Source organism: Bubalus bubalis, chromosome 10 (assembly GCF_019923935.1).
Source record: "Bubalus bubalis isolate 160015118507 breed Murrah chromosome 10, NDDB_SH_1, whole genome shotgun sequence".
NCBI lineage: Eukaryota > Metazoa > Chordata > Mammalia > Artiodactyla > Bovidae > Bubalus > Bubalus bubalis.
Genome location: NC_059166.1, coordinates 38,702,243 through 38,722,789, shown reverse-complemented (window position 1 = coordinate 38,722,789; position 20,547 = coordinate 38,702,243). Strand labels below are relative to the sequence as shown.

Below are 20,547 nucleotides of genomic sequence, written 5' to 3'. Positions count from 1 at the left end.
CTCCAATTCTGAAGGCTGTCTTTTCACTTTGCTTATAGTTTCCTTTGCTGTGCAGAAGCTTTTAATTTTAATTAGGCCCCATTTGTTTATTTTTGCTTTTATTTCCAGTATTCTGGGAGGTGGGTCATAGAGGATCCTACTGTGATTTATGTCAGAGAGTGTTTTGCCTATGTTTTCTTCTAGGAGTTTTATAGTTTCTGGTCTTACCTTTAGATCTTTAATTCATTCTGAGTTTATTTTTGTGTATGGTACTAGAAAGTATCCTAGTTTCATTCTTTTACAAGTGGTTGACCAGATTTCCCAGCACCACTTGTTAAAGAGATTGTCTTTTCTCCATTATATATTCTTGCTTCCTTTGTCGAAGATAAGGTGTCCATAGGTGCATGGGTTTATCTCTGAGCTTTCTATTTTGTTCCATCGATCTATATTTCTGTCTTTGTGCCAGTACCATACTGTCTTGATGACTGTGGCTTTGTAGTAGAGCCTGAAGTCAGGCAGGTTGATTCCTCCAGTTCCATTCTTCTTTCTCAGGATTGCTTTGGCTATTCAAGGTTTTTTGTATTTCCATACAAATTGTGAAATTATTTGTTCTAGCTCTGTGAAAAATACCGTTGGTAGCTTGATAGGGATTGCATTGAATCTATAGATTACTTTGGGTAGTATACTCACTTTCACTATATTGATTCTTCCGATCCAAGAACATGGTATATTTCTGCATCTATTTGTGTCCTCTTTGATTTCTTTCACCAGTGTTTTATAGTTTTCTATATATAGGTCTTTTGTTTCTTTAGGTAGATATATTCCTAAGTATTTTATTCTTTTTGTTGCAATGGTGAATGCAATTGTTTCCTTAATTTCTCTATTTTCTCATTATTAGTGTATAGGAATGCAAGGGATTTCTGTGTGTTGATTTTATATCCTGCAACTTTACTATAGTCATTGGTTAGTTCTAGTAATTTTCTGATGGAGTCTTTAGGGTTTTCTATGTAGAGGATCATGTCTTCTGCAAACAATGAGAGTTTTACTTCTGCTTTTCCAACTTAGATTCCTTTTATTTCTTTTTCTGCTCTGATTGCTGTGGCCAAAATTTCCAAAACTATGTTGAATAGTAGTGGTGAAAGTGGGCACCCTTGTGTTGTTCCTGACTTTAGGGGAAATGCTTTCAGTTTTTCACCATGGAGGATAATGTTTGCTGAGGATAATGTTTGTCATATATAGCTTTGATTATGTTGAGGTATGTTCCTTCTATTCCTGCTTTCTGGAGAGTTTTGATCATAAATGGATGTTGAATTTTGTCAAAGGCTTTCTCTGCATCTATTGAGATAATCATATGGCTTTTATTTTTCAGTTTGTTAATGTGGTGTATTACATTGATTGATTTGTGGATACTGAAGAATCCTTGCATCCCTGGGATAAAGCCCACTTGGTCATGATGTATGATCTTTTTAAGGTGTTGTTGGATTCTGATTGCTAGAATTTTGTTAAGGATTTTTTCACCTATGTTCATCAGTGATATTGGCCTGAAGTTTTCTTTTTTTGTGGCATCTTTGTCAGGTTTTGGTATTAGCGTGATGGTGGCCTCATAGAATGAGTTTGGAAGTTTATCTTCGTCTGAAATTTTCTGGAAGAGTTTGAGTAGGATAGGTGTTAGCTCTTCTCTAAATTTTTGGTAGAATTCAGCTGTGAAGCCGTCTGGACCTGGGCTTTTGTTTGCTGGAAGATTTCTGATTACAGTTTCAATTTCTGTGCTTGTGATGGGTCTGTTAAGATTTTCTATTTCTTCCTGGTTCAGTTTTGGAAAGTTGTACTTTTCTAAGAATTTGTCCATTTCTTCCACGTTGTCCATTTTATTGCCATATAATTTCTGATAGTAGTCTTTTATGATCCTTTGTATTTGTGTTGTCTGTTGTGATCTCTCCATTTTCATTTCTAATTTTATTGATTTGATTTTTCTCCCTTTGTTTCTTGATGAGTCTGGCTAATGGTTTGTCAATTTTATTTATCGTCTCAAAGAACCAGCTTTGGCTTTGTGGATTTTTGCTATGGTCTCTTTTGTTTCTTTTGCATTTATTTCTGCTCTAAGTTTTAAGATTTCTTTCCTTCTACTAACCCTGGGGTTCTTCATTTCCTTTTCTAGTTGCTTTAGGTGTAGAGTTAGGTTATTTATTTGACTTTTTCCTTGTTTCCTGAGGTATGCATGTATTCCTATGAACCTTCCCCTTAGCACTGCTTTTACAGTGTCCCACAGGTTTTGGGTTGTTGTGTTTTCATTTTCATTCGTTTCTATGCATATTTTCTTTTTTGATTTCTTCTGTGATTTGTTGGTTATTCAGCAGTGTGTTGTTAAGCCTTATATGTTGGAATTTTTAATAGTTTTTCTCCTGTAATTGAGATCTAATCTTACTGCATTGTGGTCAGAAAAGATGCTTGGAATGATTTTAATTTTTTTGAATTTACCAAGGCTAGATTTATGGCCCAGGATGTGTTCTATCGTGGAGAAGGTTCTGTGTGCACTTGAGAAAAAGGTGAAATTCATTGTTTTGGGGTGAAATGTCCTATAGATATCAATAGGTCTAACTGGTCTATTGTATCATTTATGGTTTGTGTTTCCTTGTTAATTTTCTGTTTAGTTGATCTATCCATAGGTGTGAGTGGGGTATTAAAGTCTCCCACTATTATTGTGTTATTGTTAAATTCCCCTTTCATACTTGTTAGCATTTGTCTTACATATTGTGGTGCTCCTATGTTGGGTGCATATATATTTATAATTGTTATATCTTCTTCTTGGATTGATCCTTTGATCATTATGTAGTGTCCATCTTTGTTTCTTTTCACAGCCTTTGTTTTAAAGTCTATTTTATCTGAGTATTGCTACTCCTGCTTTCTTTTGGTCTCTATTTGCATGGAATATCTTTTTCCATCCGTTCACTTTCAGTCTGTATATGTCCCTTGTTTTGAGGTGGGTCTCTTGTAGACAACATATATAGGGGTCTTGTTTTTGTATCCATTCAGCCAGTCTTTGTCTTTTGGTTGGGGCATTCAACCCATTTACGTTTAAGGTAATTATTGATAAGTATGATCCCGGTGCCATTTACTTTATTGTTTTGGGTTCGAGTTTACACTCCCTTTTTGTATTTCCTGTCTAGAGAAGATCCTTTAGCATTTGTTGGAGAGCTGGTTCGGTGGTGCTGAATTCTCTCAGCTTTTGCTTGTCTGTAAAGGTTTTGATTTCTCTTTCATATTTGAATGAGATCCTTGCTGGGTACAGTAATCTGGGCTGTAGGTTATTTTCTTTCATCACTTTAAGTATGTCCTGCCATTTCCTCCTGGCCTGAAGAGTTTCTACTGAAAGATCAGCTGTTATCCTTATGGGAATCCCCTTGTGTGTTATTTGTTGTTTTTCCTTTGCTGCTTTTAATATTTGTTCCTTGTGTTTGATCTTTGTTAATTTGATTAATATGTGTCTTGGCATGTTTTCGCCTTGGGTTTATCCTGTATGGGACTCTCTGGGCTTTTTGGACTTGGGTGATTATTTCCTTCCCCGTTTTAGGGAAGTTTTCAACTGTTATCTCCTCAAGTATTTTCTCATGGTCTTTCTTTTTGTCTTCTTCTTCTGGGATTCCTATGATTTGGATGTTGGGGCATTTAACATTGTCCCAGAGGTCTCTGAGATTGTCCTCATTTCTTTTAATTCATTTTTCTTTTTTCCTCTGATTCATTTATTTCTACCATTCTATCTTCTACTTCACTAATCCTATATTCTGCCTCTGTTATTCTATTTTTTCCCTCCAGAGTGTTTTTGATATCATTTATTGCATTATTCATTATATATTGACTCTTTTTTATTTCTTCTAGGTCTTTGTTAAACCTTTCTTGCATCTTCTCAATCCTTGTCTCCAGGCTATTTATCTGTGATTCCATTTTGTTTTCAAGATTTTGGATCATTTTCACTATCATTATTCAGAATTCTTTATTAGTTAGATTCCCTATCTCTTCCTTTTTTGTTTGGTTTGGTGGGCATTTATCCTGTTCCTTTACCTGCTGGGTATTCCTCTGTCTCTTCATCTTGTTTATATTTCTGTGTTTGGGGTGGCCTCTGTATTCTGGCAGTTTGTGGAGTTCTCTTTATTGTGGAGTTTCCTAGCTGTGGGTGGGGTTGTACGGGTTGCTTGTCAAGGTTTCCTGGTTAGGGAAGCTTGTGTCGGTGTTCTGGTGGGTGGAGCTGGATTTCTTCTCTCTGGAGTGCAATAAAGCATCCAGTAATGAGTTATGAGATGTAAATGGGTTTGGAGTGACTTTGGGCAGCCTGTATACTGAAGCTCAGGGCTATGTTCCTGTGTTGCTGGAGAATTTGCATGGTATGTCTTGCTCTGGAACTTGTTGGCCCTTGGGTGGTGCTTGGTTTCAGTGTAGGTATGGAGGCATTTGATGAGCTCCTGTCCCTGGAATCAGGAGTTCTCTGGTGTTCTCAGGATTTGGACTTAAGCCTCCTGCTTCTGGTTTTCAGTCTTATTTTTACAGTAGCCTCAAGACTTCTCCATCTCCTTTCAAAGACAATGGGCTGCTTTTCTGGGTACCTGCTGTCTTCTGCTGGCATTCCGAAGTTGTTCTGTGGAATTTACTCAGCGTTCACATGTTCTTCTGATGAATTTGTGGGGGAGATAGTGCTCTCCCTGTCCTATTCCTCCACCATCTTAGGACTGACCTCCCAGAATAAGGAGTTGATTCTTACGGATAAGCTCAAAACTGGTTTTGAGATTGAACCTACTCCCAGTGCAGATGCCTTGAACATTGTTGAAATGACAACAAAGGATTTAGAATATTTCATAAACTCAGTTGATAAAGTAGCAGCAGCAGTATTCGAGAGGACTGACTTCCCTGGTGACTCAGACGGTAAAGCGTCTGTCTACAATGCGGGAGACCCAGGTTCGATCCCTGGGTCGGGAAGATCCCCTGGAGAAGGAAATGGCAATCCACTCCAGTACTATTGCCTGGAAAATCCCATGGACAGAGGAGCTTGGTAGGCTACAGTCCATGGGGTCGCAAAGAGCTGGACACAACTGAGTGACTTCACTAGTGACTGATTTTGAAAGATGTTCTACTGTGGGTAAAATGCTATCAAATAGGTCTATATAATACAGAAAAATCATTCATGAAAAGAAGAATCAATCAATGTGGCAAATTCCTTTGTGATCTTATCTTAAGAAACTCCACAGATGACCCCAACTCCAGGAACCAACCACCACCCTGATAAGTCAGCAGTCATCAATATCAAGGAAAGACACTCCACCAGCAAAAAGATTACAACTTGCCAAAGGTTCAGATGATGGTTAGCTTTTTTTTCAGTAATAAGTTGTAGGGAAAGAGAAAATTAGCCAAGATGGCACGGTCAGGCTCTCTCGCCCCATGGCCTCTCACTCTTGCCCTACGATTTGTGAATGATTATGTAATAGCTGAGATCACTTTTAGCACTGCCCATGAGGTGCTCCCTTGGTCACGGGCTACCTTTTGTGGTACGCCTGTATGAGTTTCACCACGAAAGCCCTGGCTGATGCAGCACTGAGGCTGCACTGGAATGACATCATGATTATGTTATTCAAGGTTATGTTATGGTTCTGTTATGGTTACATTACGGTTATGTTGTGGCTGCTGCTATGGCTGCTGCATCAGCCAAGAGAGAGGTTGTGTTATGGCTGCTGTTCCAGCCAGGAGAGAATAAATGTGTCTGCATTTCTTATAGCTCCTCGAATCTCCTTTCAGCCTCATAGCTTTTGCCTTGCCTATTCTGGGTTCAGCAAATAGTGCAAACAGTATGAACAGAAGACAACTGGCATCACGAACAGGATGAGCAATACAAAAGTGTTTTTCAGTTAAGGTATGCACATTGTTTTTGCAGACATACTGCTATTGCACACTTAATAGACTATCAGATCAGATCAGATCAGTCGCTCAGTCGTCTCCGACTCTTTGCGACCCCATGAATCGCAGCACGCCAGGCCTCTATAGTAGAGGGCAAATATAACTTTTATATGCACTGGGAAACCAAAAAATTCATGTGACTTCCTTTACTGTGGCATCTGCTTTATTGTGGAGGTCTGAAACTGAACTTGCAATACTTCTGTCTGCCTATGTATGTGTAATGCTTATTTGTTTTGTAGTAGTATTTGTAGAAAGAAAAAAGCCTTTTTGAGTATCTGTTACAATGCTATCATGCTGATTTACTCATATGAATTATTAGCCCTATCAATCTTTGCATAGATTAAAAAAAAAACTTGAGGCTCAGTGATAAAAAGAGCCATCTTTATGGCACCATTAACAGGCCACAGAACAAGGGTTCAAATCTAGGTAAGTCAACACAGCCAATGGAGGCCTCCATCAATAAAGCCTGGAAACACAAAACTCACTTAACTACATAAATAGTAGCAGAGTCAGGTCAAACAAGCCAATTTACTCCTACTTTGGATGTCAAAATCAAGAGTTGTTCAAAATAAATGACTCCATTCCATCCAAAGTAAAGGACTTATGCAAAGTGCTTCTGCCACTCTTACTGCATGTTGAAACTTTGCAAAGTCACTTCTTTGCAAAAGAAGCTTAGGAGTAAAGAGATGCTCTCCAACACTGTGCTGATTGCAGAGTGGCAGTTGTCAAGGTAAGGGCAAGAAATGGGTTTTTTTAAAAAAGTACTTTAAAATCAGAATATAGGTTGTCTATGATAAATAGTCAAGGAATGGGAGATAAAGATGGGAAGGAAAATTTCATTGTATAACTTTTTATATTTTCTGATTTTTGAGTCACAGGAATACAATTACATATTCAAACAATTACACTCTAGGAAACTAGTCTAAAAGTCAACCCTAATCAAGTGTTCGAGCTATTGTATGTAATGAGACCAGTTACATAGAGTCTTGTAACAAAAGACTAACAAAATCCAAGTAAACAAAATCCTTTCACTTCAATTATGTTTATTCCCCACACTATGAAAGTTCTCTCAAAACAGTCAAATTTTTCAGGTAAAGTCACTGTTTCATTCTAAATAACTTAAGAAAAACCTTTATAGTGGCTGGACTAGGAGGCCAGTGGAATGAGAACGATTTAGTCATTTATTTAAATCTATTTGCTGAAATTCCTCTAAAAGATAGTCCACCTGTGTCAAACACCAATGCCAGTCTATCCCTGGATCCACATACCTTTAGGAAGAGCAGGTTTCATGGCCATCCTGCCCACCAGGCATTCTTTCAGCATGGATTCATAGTTGACCCAACGATGAACCTGGTGTGGGAGAAAAGTAACATAAAAGCAACATGACTCCAACTCCATGAGACGCTACCATTTTTTTTCTGATAAAAACTAGACATTCTTACACTGCTCTGAAAAACTAAAAAGCAGATTCAATTAGCCAACAAGGGATGGACAGAATGAGAGCATATGCAAGGATGGTTTAGAAAATGTTCTCCAAGTGTCGTCTGTAGACCTCTGGAGAATCCCGATGCCCAGATACCCATGAGGTCTTGCTGCTGCTGCTGCTGCTGCTGCTGCTAAGTCGCTTCAGTCGTGTCCGACTCTGTGCGACCCCATAGACGGCAGCCCGCCAGGCTCAGCCATCCCTGGGATTCTCCAGGCAAGAACACCGGAGTGGGTTGTCATTTCCTTCTCCAATGCATGAAAGTGAAAGATGAAAGTGAAGTCGCTCAGTCGTGTCTGACTCTTAGCGACCCCATGGATTGCAGCCTACTAGGCTCCTCTGTCCATGGGATTTTCCAAGCAAGAGTACTGGAGTGGGGTGCCATTGCCTTCTCCGATGAGGTCTTGACTGTCAATATTGGGTTGGTTAAAATGTTCATTTGGGTTTTTTCATAATGTCTTATGGGAAAATCTGAATGAACTTTTTGGCCAATTCAGTAACACTAAGATGTTATTTACCTTTTTCACTGTGTTGACATTTGCAACAGTTTTTGAAAAAGCAATGTGGGTAAAACTGCATCTTAGCACATAGCAAGGCAGTGGCCTCAATCATGATGTTCTTCACCACCACAGACTCACAGGGGTGGAGGGAATTGGTTTCATTTGAGAATATCCTTCCTGAAGTAGGAAAAAAAAAACGTTCTTAAACCTGAACCCTGGTTTCAGGACTTTTTTTTATATGCTGTGTGACAAATGGGAAGACAAAAAAACTTATGCTGCTAAGTAAGATGGTTTCCCTGAGGAAAAACATTTAGGCAATTGTTTGATTTGCATATCAAACTGTGTTTTTTGTTGAAAGGATGTTTATACATAAAAGAAAATGAATGACCTATAAACTAGTTACTCGGACTTGGGTATCTGATAGACATTTTCTTCAAAATGAACAGAGTGAAATTGTTATCTCAAGGAAAACAACTAACAGTATTTGTTGCCAGACTTAAAAATGGGAATTAAATGTAAACAACCTTTCTGGAGGACATATTCTCAATATATACTAAAAATCTTAAAATATGCAACTCTTCTATTTAGTAATTCAGAAATCTACCTGGGAAAATATTTATTTACATATACAGAAATATCCAGGCACCAGGACACTCATCATAGCACTAATTATATTAGCAAAATATTGGGAACAACCTAAAAGACCAATTGTAAAAGATCATAACAGAAAATCATAATATATTATTCAATAAATGCTATATAATAATTAAAATAATCAGGTCAAATAATACTGTCATCAGAAATCTTTATGTACATTTCCTGAATATATAAATTTACACTAAAATAGAAAATATGTAAAAAATATATATGTAATTATAAATGGGCAATCACTAATAGAAATTGAAATTTTATTTACCAAATATTTATGGAATATACAGTTATGTGTAAAGTACCATCTCTGGGGCTATGTAGAATTTTAACAGATAGATGAAGGAAAAAGATATTCAAAGAGGCAAAGGTACAGGGTTTGTCAAGCTAGCGATTCGCTCAAAGCACTTCAATTTGCTCAAAGCACTTCAGTTTGCTCAAAGCAAGGTCCATGTTGAGAATATTTACCTTGATACATTATTTTTAGGCCCTCAAAAGCCAGACTAATGACCTTAAATGTATTATACTGTGTGAAATGGAATATCTCCTGCCACATTAATAAACAAGGATGAAACAGCCATCAGAGACTTCAGGCCTTCAAATGTGAATTTCTGAGCCTGGAGGGCCCCCAAGAGAGAGAACAATGCCTGCAATGAAGCAGCTGTTAGTTGAGGAATTTAAGGCTGTCACAGTCATCAGCTGTTACATCCCTCCCATGTAAGCCATTGAGCCCTAGTTCAGTTCAGTCGCTCAGTCGTGTCTGACCCTTTGCGACCCCATGAACTGCAGCACACCAGGCCTCCCTGTTCAGCACCAACTCCCGGAGTTCACTCAAACTCACGTCCATCGAGTTGGGGATGCCATCCAGCCATCTCATCCTCTGTCGTCCCCTTCTCCTCCTGCCCCCAATCCCTCTCAGCATCAAAGTTATTTCCAATGAGTCAACTCTTCACATGAGGTAGCCAAAGTATTGGAGTTTCAACTTTAGCGTCAGTCCTTCCAAAGAACACCCAGGACTGATCTCCTTTAGAATGGACTGGTTGGATCTCCTTGAAGCCCAAGGGACTCTCAAGAGTCTTCTCCAATACCACAGTTCAAAAGCATCAATTCTTCGGTGCTCAGCTTTCTTCACAGTCCAACTCTCACATCCATATATGACCACTGGAAAACCCATAGCCTTGACTAGATGGACATTTTTTGGCAAAGTAATGTCTCTGCTTTTGAATATCCTATCTAGGTTGGTCATAACTTTCCTTCCAAGGAGTAAGTGCCTTTTAATTTCATGGCTGCAGTCACCATCTGCAGTGATTTTGGAGCCCAGAAAAATAAAGTCTGACACTGTTTCCACTGTTTCCCCATCTATTTCCCATGAAGTGATGGGACGGGATGCCATGATCTTCGTTTTCTGAATGTTGAGCTTTAAGCCAACTTTTTCACTCTCCACTTTCACTTTCATCAAGAGGCTTTTGAGTTCCTCTTGACTTTCTGCCATAAGGGTGGTCCCAGAAAAATAAAGTCTGACACTGTTTCCACTGTTTCCCCATCTATTTCCCATGAAGTGATGGGACCAGATGCCATGATCTTCGTTTTCTGAATGTTGAGCTTTAAGCCAACTTTTTCCCTCTCCACTTTCACTTTCATCAAGAGGCTTTTGAGTTCCTCTTGACTTTCTGCCATAAGGGTGGTGTCATCTGCATATCTGAGATTATTGATATTTCTCCCAGCAATCTTGATTCCAGCTTGTGCTTCTTCCAGCCCAGCGTTTCTCATGATGTACTCTACATTAAGTTAAATAAGCAGGGTCACAATATACAGCCTTGACAGACTCCTATTCCTATTTGGAACCAGTCTGTTGTTCCATGTCCAGTTCGAACTGTTGCTTCCTGACCTGCATACAGATTTCTCAAGAGGCAGTCAGGTGGTCTGGTATTCCCATCTCTTTCAGAATTTTCCACAGTTTATTGTGATCCACACAGTCAAAAGCTTTGGCATAGTCAATAAAGCAGAAATAGATGTTTTTCTGGAACTCTCTTGCTTTTTCCATGATCCAGCGGATGTTGGCAATTTGATCTCTGGTTCCTCTGCTTTTCTAAAACCAGCTTGAACATCTGGAAGTTCATGGTTCATGTACTGCTGAAGCCTGGCTTGAAGAATTTTGAGCATTACTTTCCCAGTGTGTGAGATGAGTGCAATTGTGCGGTAGTTTGAATATTCTTTGGCATTGCCTTTCTTTGGGATTGGAATGAAAACTGACCTTTTCTGGTCCTGTGGCCACTGTTGAGTTTTCCAAATTTGCTGGCATATTGAGTGCAGCATTTTCATACCATCATCTTTCAGGATTTGAAATAGGTCAACTGGAATTCTATCACCTCCACTAGCTTTGTTCATAGTGATGATTTCTGAGGCCCACTTGACTTCACATTCCAGGATGTCTGGCTCTAGGTGAGTGATCACACCATCATGATTATCTAGGTGAGTGATCACACCATTGTGATTATCTTGGTTATGAAGATCTTTTTGTACAGTTCTTCTGTGTATTCTTGCCACCTTAACGAGCCCATCTTTGCATGAAATGTTCCCTTGGTATCTCTCATTTTCTTGAAGAGATCTCTCGTCTTTCCCATTCTGTTGTTTTCCTCTATTTCTTTGCATTGATCGCTAGGAAGGATTTCTTATCTCTCCTTGCTATTCTTTGGAACTCTGCACTCAGATGCTTTATGTTTCCTTTTCTCCTTTGCTTTTCACTTTTCTTCTTTTCACAGCTATTTGTAAGGCCTCCCCAGACAGCCATTTTGCTTTTTTGCATTTCTTTTCCATGGGGATGGTGTTGATCCCTGTCTCCTGTACAATGTCATGAACATCCATCTCAGGCACTCTATCTATCAGATCTAGGCCCTTAAATCTATTTCTCACTTCCACTGTATAATCATAAGGGATTTGATTTAGGTCATACCTGAATGGTCTAGTGGTTTTCCCTACTTTCTTCAATTTTAGTCTGAATTTGGCAATAAGGAGTTCATGATCTGAGCCACAGTCAGCTCCCGGTCTTGTTTTTGCTGACTGTATAGAGCTTTTCCATCTTTGGCTGCAAAGAATATAATCAATCTGATTTCAGTGTTGACCATCTGGTGATGTCCATGTGCAGAGTCTTCTCTTGTGTTGTTGGAAGAGGGTGTTTGCTATGACCAGTGTGTTCTCTCGGCAAAACTCTATTAGCCTTTGCCCTGCTTCATTTCATATTCCAAGGCCAAATATGCCTGTTACTCCAGGTGTTTCTTGACTTCCTACTTTTGCATTCCAGTCCCCTATAATGAAAAGGACATCTTTTTTGGGTGTTAGTTCTAAAAGGGAATTAAAAAAGGAGAATACTTGCTATCAGGCTACAGCCACTCTCTACAGATGAGGGATAGGGGATGTAAAAACAGATGGGCGCAGGATGCTGGCCCTAGATAGCTAAGAAACACTTCATTGAAGGAAATTATTTCAGTAAGCCCTGAAGCTAGTATCTTCCATATTGCTCAGTTGTGTCCAGCTCTTTGTGACCCCATGGACTGCAGCACACCAGGACGCCCTGTTCTTCACTATCTCCCAGAGCTTGCTCAAACTCATGTCCATCGAGTCAGTGATGCCATCCAACCATCTCATCCTCTGTCATTCCCATCTCCTCCTGCCCTCAATCTTTCCCAGCATCAGAGTCTTTTCCAGTGAGTCAGTTCTTTGCATCAGGTGGCCAAAGTACTGGAGCTTCATCCTCAGCATCAGTCCTTCCAGTGAATATTCAGGATTGATGGGTTTGATCTCCTTGCAGTCCAAGGGACTCTCAAGAGTCTTCTCCAATACCACAGTTCAAAAGCATCAATTCTTTGGCAGTCAGCCTTCTTTATGGTTCAACTGTCACATCCATACATGACTACATGGACCTTTGTAAGCAAAGTAATGTCTCTGCTTTTAAATACACTGTCTAGGTTGGTCACAGCTTGTCTTCCATGGAACAAGTGTCTTTTAATTTTGTGTCTGCATTCACCATCTGCAGTGATTTTGGAGTCCAAGGAAATAAAGTCTGTCATTGTCCCATGTATAGAAGAGTGCTAAATTTCTTAGTTTGAGATATCTGGCTTTTCTTAATTAACAATAATCTTTCATGTTCAGACTATCTGCCCCCTTTGGTGCACACTTCTATAAAATCTGACTCCTTCCCTGCCTCCTTGGAGCAATTTCTCAGAGCTACTTGAGATGCTGCCTCCGGGAATGAAGTCCTAAGAACTCTTACTTTTCAGGTTGTGACTATTTTTCAGTCAACAACTGCCAATGGTGAGCCTCCGAGAGCTGTAGAGCAAGGTTCTAAGACAACTGTCTCTGAGAATACTACTTTAGTTGTCATGTTATCTAAATGGTACTGAAGGTAAAGGTATCAGGGCAGTATTAAAATACTAGGGTGAGAGAGGGTGGTGATGACCTGACCAGAGGCAGTGGGGAAAGAGAAAAGGTGCAATATTTAAAGACAGAATCACAGAATTTCACCAGAAATTGGATATTGGGACACCTTTGTTACCCAGGGTGTTGCCCCAGAATCATAACCCTGCCCATCCCTCATGTGGAAACTAACTACCCTTATCTGAGTTTCTGGCCCAATTAGAAAAGGATGAAGCTGCTCCTAAAGAACTTTCTAAAGAATCGGTTAGAACCAATTAGGCCCAAATGGCAGAAGACCTGCTGACCTCCAGTGGACTGAGCCCTCTCTATACATTCACTGTAATACATTAGCATGCTAAGGGACACATCCCCCAGCGCCACAACAGCTGACAATTGCCATGACAACAACCAGAGGAACCCCAAAAAACAACTGAAAAGAACTGTTGCCTCGTTCTGGATCCAAACCACACCCTTGTCTCAGAAAAGTCATTAATATTCCTCCCACTCTTTACCAAATTCCTTCCATTTTACCTCAGCCTTCTATATATATGGTGTCTCAGCCTGAGCAGGGTCAAGGAATTGATCTGCGAACTAGTTCTTGCTTCTCCATCCTTTGATCACTGAATAAAGCTTGTGCTGTTGCAGTCTCAACACTGGTTTTGTCATTGGTTGTATGAATCTGAGCAAAAAAAGAACCTCCCTGGTTGAGACAAGGGGTCTCGGCCTAGGCTAACACTCGGGCACAAGTCCAGGTGACCGATTCGGTAACACAACAAGAGAGGGCAAAGACTACTCAAGTGGTTTCAAGTTCTCATTTCCAGAAACAGGAAACAGAGGAGGGAGAAAAGGGAAGAAGAATATGAGTTGATGTTATCTGAGGGTGCACTAAGCTCAAGTATCAACAGGTTATCACACTGTGCATCCAACAACTGGAGATACTAAACAAGTAATCAGGAGTGAGAAAAAAAACTAGACAGAAGTCTGACAGTAAAGAGATTACTTACCATTCTTTGTACAACTCAAATACTAAACATTAAAGATACAAGAAGTTTCACTATCGTTTCTAAAATATAAAGTTTCCTTCTGTGAGGAAAAGTCATAAACAAGGGGAATGCAGCAATCTGGTAACTAGTGTGGACAAAGAATGCAGCCTGCCATTTTAATAAACAAGGATCTTGTAGCCATAAAGCGATCAACCATGACAGCTGCCTGCTATCGTGCCCTAAGGGGAATTCAGGCTTCTCTAGTGGCTCAGTCAGTAAAGAATCCATGTGAAATACAGGAGACCTGGGTTGGGAAGATCCCCTGGAGAAGGAGATGGCAGCCCAGTCCAGCATTGCCTGGGGAATGCCATGGACAGAGGAGCCTGGTGGGCTACAGTCCACAGGAGTAGCAAGAGAGTTGGACATGACTTAGTGACTAAACCATCACCACCCACCAAGGAGAATTCAGGACGGAGAAAAAGAGGATACTGGCTCTAGAGAGTTAAGGTGACATCAAAGGAGTAATTGATCTTCCTATACATAGAAAAACACTAAAATCATTAACTTGAGAGGTTTTCTTTTTGTGATTAGTAATAATCTTTTGATATTCAATTGATGTTTTTTTTTTCCCAGCAAAAATTCCTATAAATCCTGGTTTCTCCCTTATCTCTTTGGGAACACCTTCTCAAAGCTATCTGACAGGCTGCTTCTGGACTATAGTTCTCAATAATGCCCCGAGTGCATTTTTTTTTTTTTTTTTTCAGTCAACAAAAGGATTGTAGAACTTGCTAAAGAACAATATAGTAGTTCTTATGATTTCCCCCAAACAAGCTTAAATAAGGTCCTTACAATCACATGACACTAAGAAATATAAACAGGACTAGATGTTACTGGAAATTCATCTATGGCAGAGTACATTCAGCCATCAAGAGGTTACAGGAGCCAACTAAAAATTGTCTCTTGCCATCTGCCTCTACAAAGATGAAGTCACCAGCCACTGCAGCCACTGACCTTCAACATACCCTGAAAGGAATTCAGGGCACAGATCAAGAATGAGACACTCTGTGTTCCGGTAAAAACTGGCAAAAAGGGCCTTCAGAGAGTTAGATATTTTCAAGAGAAGATTTTATAAGCCTAAATTCTTACATCTTCTCACACTTAGGAAGCATTAAAATCACTAAGAGTGACATCTGCTCTTTGTGACTAACAGCAAGCCTCTGCCGAAATATGAGCTTGACGACATGTACCCCACTTCACTAAAAACATACGACCTCTCCTGCAACCCACTGGAGCAGTTTCTCAGAGCTCTCTGAAATGCTGTCTCCCAGACTACAGCTCTCATTTTGCCACCAATAAAACTTAATCACAATTCTCACACTGTTTTGTTTGTTTTTTCCAGTTGACACACAGAAGAGATGAAAACCTGGTAAATAAATTTTCCTGGCAAATGTTCCCAGTTTTCTATTTCACTTGCATTGCTAGCAGATAACCAATACCAAATTACAATGGGAATTTACCTTAAATTAGCAATAAGAGCCTCCCAAGGAGAATCCTAGTATCACTGATAAGCAAAAATGACTTTTTTCCAAGCCAGTAAAAACACTAATAGCAAATGATATTTGGCTATTTAAGCAGGTGCGTGTAAGTACATTAAAATACAAAACAAATTGTATTTCTGGTAGCCTGGTAAAAAAATAAATCTCCAAATGGATGAGAACATAAGAGGAACAGAAATTAAATTTCATTTGTTCAGAAGGCAACTCTAAAAATAACTCAACTAGTTCAGGTATCTCAACTGGTAAAGTCCAGTACTACAACATGGTTATTAATTATCACTAAAATACAAAATAAAGCATTTGTCAGACGAAGGCATATTTCTATTCCTAATTCAAAGGCAAATTAAATGAGCAGTTGCTATTTATGAGCATCTTCCCACACTTCAAAATTCAAGCCAACACATCTGAAATTTATGCCACTATTTTCTTTCTCTCTACCACTGCCACACTACTGAACCTAAGAGTGTGGTCCCAACTAGGATAGAATGATCACTTTCAGCACCTTACCTGATCAAAAAGGTCAGTGCCATCTGATCCTGCTGCTCTCATAAGTTCATCTTCTCCGCCAGGATGATACTCCATATATGGGCTGACATTATAAACAAAGCCTACATCAAATAAGGAGAAATAATACCCTAAATGAACTTCTTAAAAACTGTACAAAGTAGATGTTTTAATAAATTTTTCCAAATACATCCCACTTAACAAACCGTTACTCAGAAGTATTAAGGATATAAAGGGTCTGAGGTTTCACCATACTTGCAAGCTAACAAGTTAGGCTGCTGGTTTCATGGGTCCTGACAGAAAACACGAGACTCCTAGGTTAGAGACAAAGGATAGCTGAGTACTTACATCAGCAGCAGTAACTAGAAAATTCAGCACCTACGTAAGTTTTCCGAGCCTCAATTCCCACAGAGCTTTGTGAAGAGGGCCAGATAAGCAGCTGTACACTCAACGTGCTGCATGATGGAAAAGGAACCTTGAGCATAGGAAGCCAAGAACCTTTTATAAGGGGCAGTAAATACACCTGCCCTTTGTTCTGGAGGCAGACATGATCTCTGTTTATACTGAACAGTAAACAAATCTCTCCTTTCTTTGCTCTAGAAGGAAACACTACCTGTACCACTGAAGGATGATCACCATGCAAAAATTTCTGAAAAGGTGGCTAGAACAAGACAGAGTCAGTGCCTCGGCTTGCAAGATGTGCAAAAGACCTATAAGAGAACTCCCTCCCAACACACACAAAAAATCATGAAACACTGAATTTAATATTTTAAAAGTTCTCTCTCTTCCCATCCCTCTGCCCCAACCTCTACCTCTCATATTATCACATCATCCTCTATTGCCCTGGCAGGAGAATCTGATGAAAAAGAATGGAGCTGTCATCCATAAATTGATCATCTCAGCAAAGGATGAGAGATGGGGACTGGGTCACTGAGGCACACTCTGTGAAAGCAAGCAGTTCTTTTCTGCACTTGTTCAAGGAACCAAGATTACTGTTTAGATCTTAGGAATTCTTTCATCTTCCCCAAATATTTATGTCATCTGTTCATATATTTAACTATATTTTTGTTAGGGAACCACTGACAGAAACACTCCTGCCATGGCCAGGCAGGATAATAACCGCTTGAGTGTTATCTCACAACATGGAACCCAGAACTGACAAAACTGCTGCCAGCTGGAAGAATTCAGGAGAGGGCATAAGGGGTAAGGAGACACCCACCTGCCAACCTTCCGGAAACCCTTGCACTGGAAACCATCTTGACTGAGAGATGCAATCACAGGCACAAGTAAGATGATTGGCCAGAGACAAGCTGGAAAACTAACCTTATTATTATAAAACCTGAGACTGCGAGCCACATGGCAGAGCAGTCCTCCTGGGTTCTCTCACCCTGCTCTCTCCCACCCAGGTTCCCCTTTCCAATGATGTCTTTTGCTCTGTCAGTACATGTGTCTCCTTGGACGATTCATTCCCAAGTGTTAGACAAGAGTCCACTCCTGGACCCTGGAAGGAGTCCACCTTCTGGTACATTTTTATCTTTTAAGAAGAAGGAAGAATAGAAGTAACAAATAGAGGAGAAGAGCTCACTGAATAGCCTTCCCAAGGAAGTGAACTTCTTTTAATCCTTTATTTGAAAACTAGATAGTAGACAAACCTAGCCTTTCAAGACACCTCAAGAGTGCAAGGAGAACTGGTTTTCTTATTTCCAGGATTAATCCTTCTTTATGTAATGACTTCCATGAATTTAAATAAACTCAGATAATTTAAGATGTTCATCCTATATAATCACCTTTGAAGGAAAGTAGTTAAATTTCAAACCCAAGAAGGGTACTGCAGTTTCCCCACCAATTTAATTTTGGAAAATTGCTTTATAAAATTACTTAAAGGAAATTTAGGCAACAAAAAGAGGTAAATTCACAAAATCTCTCTTTCAGCAGTCCTCCAAATAAGTCAGGAAAATGGAGGTAGGGGGGGAAACTGGTAGAGCACCCTCCTCTCTCCTTCCCCATAAACCTTTCCCAGCCAATTTAGAAGGAATTTTCGCTATTGTTTAATGCTCTGAAGTCCCAGAGACCACAAATGTCTGAAGTAATGATTCAGTTCAGTTCAGTTCAATTCAGTCGCTCAGTCATGTCCGACTCTTTGCGACCCCATGAATCGCAGTACGCCAGGCCTCCCCGTCCATCACCAACTCCCAGAGTTCACTCAGACTCACGTCCATCGAGTCAGTGATGCCATCCAGCCATCTCATCCTCTGTCGTCCCCTTCTCCTCCTGCCCCCAATCCCTCCCAGCATCAGAGTCTTTTCCAATGAGTCAACTCTTCGCATGAGGTGCCCAAAGTACTGGAGTTTCAACGTCAGCATCATTCCTTCCAAAGAAATCCCAGGGCTGATCTCCTTCAGAATGGACTGGTTGGATCTCCTTGCAGTCCAAGGAAGTAATGATTAGGATCAGAGTTATTCCCAATAGGTTTTTAAAGACAGAGAATGCATTCCAAACATGCAGAGTTCTAGTGTTTCTCAGGAACATGAAATCTATAACACACGATCATCTAATCTTCTGATGGAAATCCACGTGTTTCAGCAACAGCAGGGAGATGACCAGGCAGTTCAACAGCTGTCCCTGATCAGCACAGAGAGCCTTGTATCTCCAACATGTGTTCTTGACTGCCTCCCAGTTCTCTAGATCGACCCTCATCCTCTCATAATCTATCCTCCTTTTTGATGGACTCCAGACCTGAAGAACTTCTCACCCCCTTCAAATGGACAAAACTAGGAATGCTTATAAAATCCCTCACTGTGTGGAATTAAAGCCCAAGAAATGTTAGATCCAACCACATTTGGCAGTATTAGTAATTTGCTAATTATGAGACTTTCAAACCTGTCCCAAAATGTGACAGGTGCATCTCCCCTGGTTCAGAGACTCTCTTCTCTCTTTTTCTTCTTCCCTTTTATCTCTTTCCATTTTTTTTTTTTTCCAAAAGCATTTCCTACCAACTAAAACTTGGACCCCTGACTGTGGCAGAAGAAAACAGTCACAAAGAACCTAGCTTTATGCTTTTCCTTCATGCTTTACTGTATTCTATTTACACCATGGGCTTCCCAGATGGCTCAGCAGTAAAGAATCTGCCTGCCACTGCAGGCAGTGCAAAAGACTTGGGTTCAATCCCTGGGTCAGGAAGATCCCCTGGAGGAGTAAATGGCAACCCACTCCAGTATTCTTGCCTGAAAAATCCCATGGACAGAAGAGCCAGGCAGGCTATAGTCCATAAGGTTGCCAAGAGTCAGACACGACTTAGCAACTAAACAATAACAAATCTGCACCCTGCATGACTTTTAAATAGCACTTTCTAAAGCGCAAGATTTGTCTCCCATGAGTTCTTACCACTTGACTTTTAGAATTTTGCAACTTTCTAAATTTTAAAATGACATAATGTCTTTCTAAAACTCTATTTTTTTTGTTCGGGTGTGGCAGATTTACACAGCTGACTGCCCTCTAAATATAAATGAATAGTATTTATGGACCCCAAGATACAATCTCATTAATTCTAGGCTACTAATAAATTTTGCAAAACCTAAATCCTAATAATAACATTAAGAACAAGGATGGGTAGGAAGGGATTCATGAAACATCAATCCCAAATGGTGCGAAACTCGGCTGAGACCAAGATCCTCTAGTCATAGCCCAACGGTTGCTTTTAGATTATTTACACGGATGACTTTCAGTGGTAGAGGGAGATTTAAGGAGGCTACTTACTGACTTACCTACCTGTCTATCCCCTCCTTTGTGCTGATATTTTGTTTTTTGTATTTTGTTTTTTAAACCCCAACCAGGAGTAGATAGAAGAAATGGACTGGCTGACTACTGTGAAGAACAGCAACTTAATTTCACAACATATACACATACCAAAGCATAATGCTGTACACCCTACACTAACACAATGTTATAGGTGAAATGTACCTCAATGAAGCTGGGGGAGAAAAAAGAGGACGAGGAGTCACTTACTAAAGCTAAATCAGTTCCACTGGGAACATATACTTTAATATACCAATAAAAATGCCATTGCAATATTCAGGGGGTACATTTATGGCTAATTCAGCCTAGCAGAGCTGCAGTGCAATTGGAAGCACACTCAGAAAAACAGCTACACTGACCTCTTTAGGCCATGCACCGGCAGTATCTGTTCTAACATTTTCAAACTAAATTATCTTGTTTGTGTTATATATCTGGAACTCTGAGCTCTCACATAAGTTCCTAGAATAAAAACTAGCCACTTCAAAATTATCAAATCAATCACAGAATGACAGTCTTTACAACTTATTGACCAGAGATGCATTAATATGTCTTTTGTTACCTGAATGTTATTGATGGGAGACATTTCAATATCATTTCAGGTATAACCTGAATACTAATGTTGCCATTTTACATGCAAAGAGCTCTTCCATCTTAGCAAACACTGCCTCTGGTTTTTCATGTACATTTAAATTTGTGGTAATTTAAACCCCAACTGCTACTGATAAAGACTATGGGCGACTTATCAT

The 20,547-nt window shown here is 39.8% G+C and overlaps 1 protein-coding gene across 2 annotated transcripts in view; it reads right to left on the bottom strand.

Annotated features, from left to right (window-relative positions):
• LOC102399398 (cytochrome b5 reductase 4) overlaps positions 1-20,547 on the bottom strand; it is a 117,054-nt gene that overhangs the window by 66,979 nt on the left and 29,528 nt on the right. For both annotated transcript variants that reach the window (XM_025294567.3, XM_006047974.4), the window contains exons 3-4: positions 16,010-16,110; positions 7,188-7,269 (exon numbers count right to left, since the gene is read on the bottom strand). In XM_025294567.3, the coding sequence (XP_025150352.3) occupies positions 7,188-7,269; positions 16,010-16,110 (183 nt within the window). The remainder of the gene's footprint in view (positions 1-7,187; positions 7,270-16,009; positions 16,111-20,547) is intronic.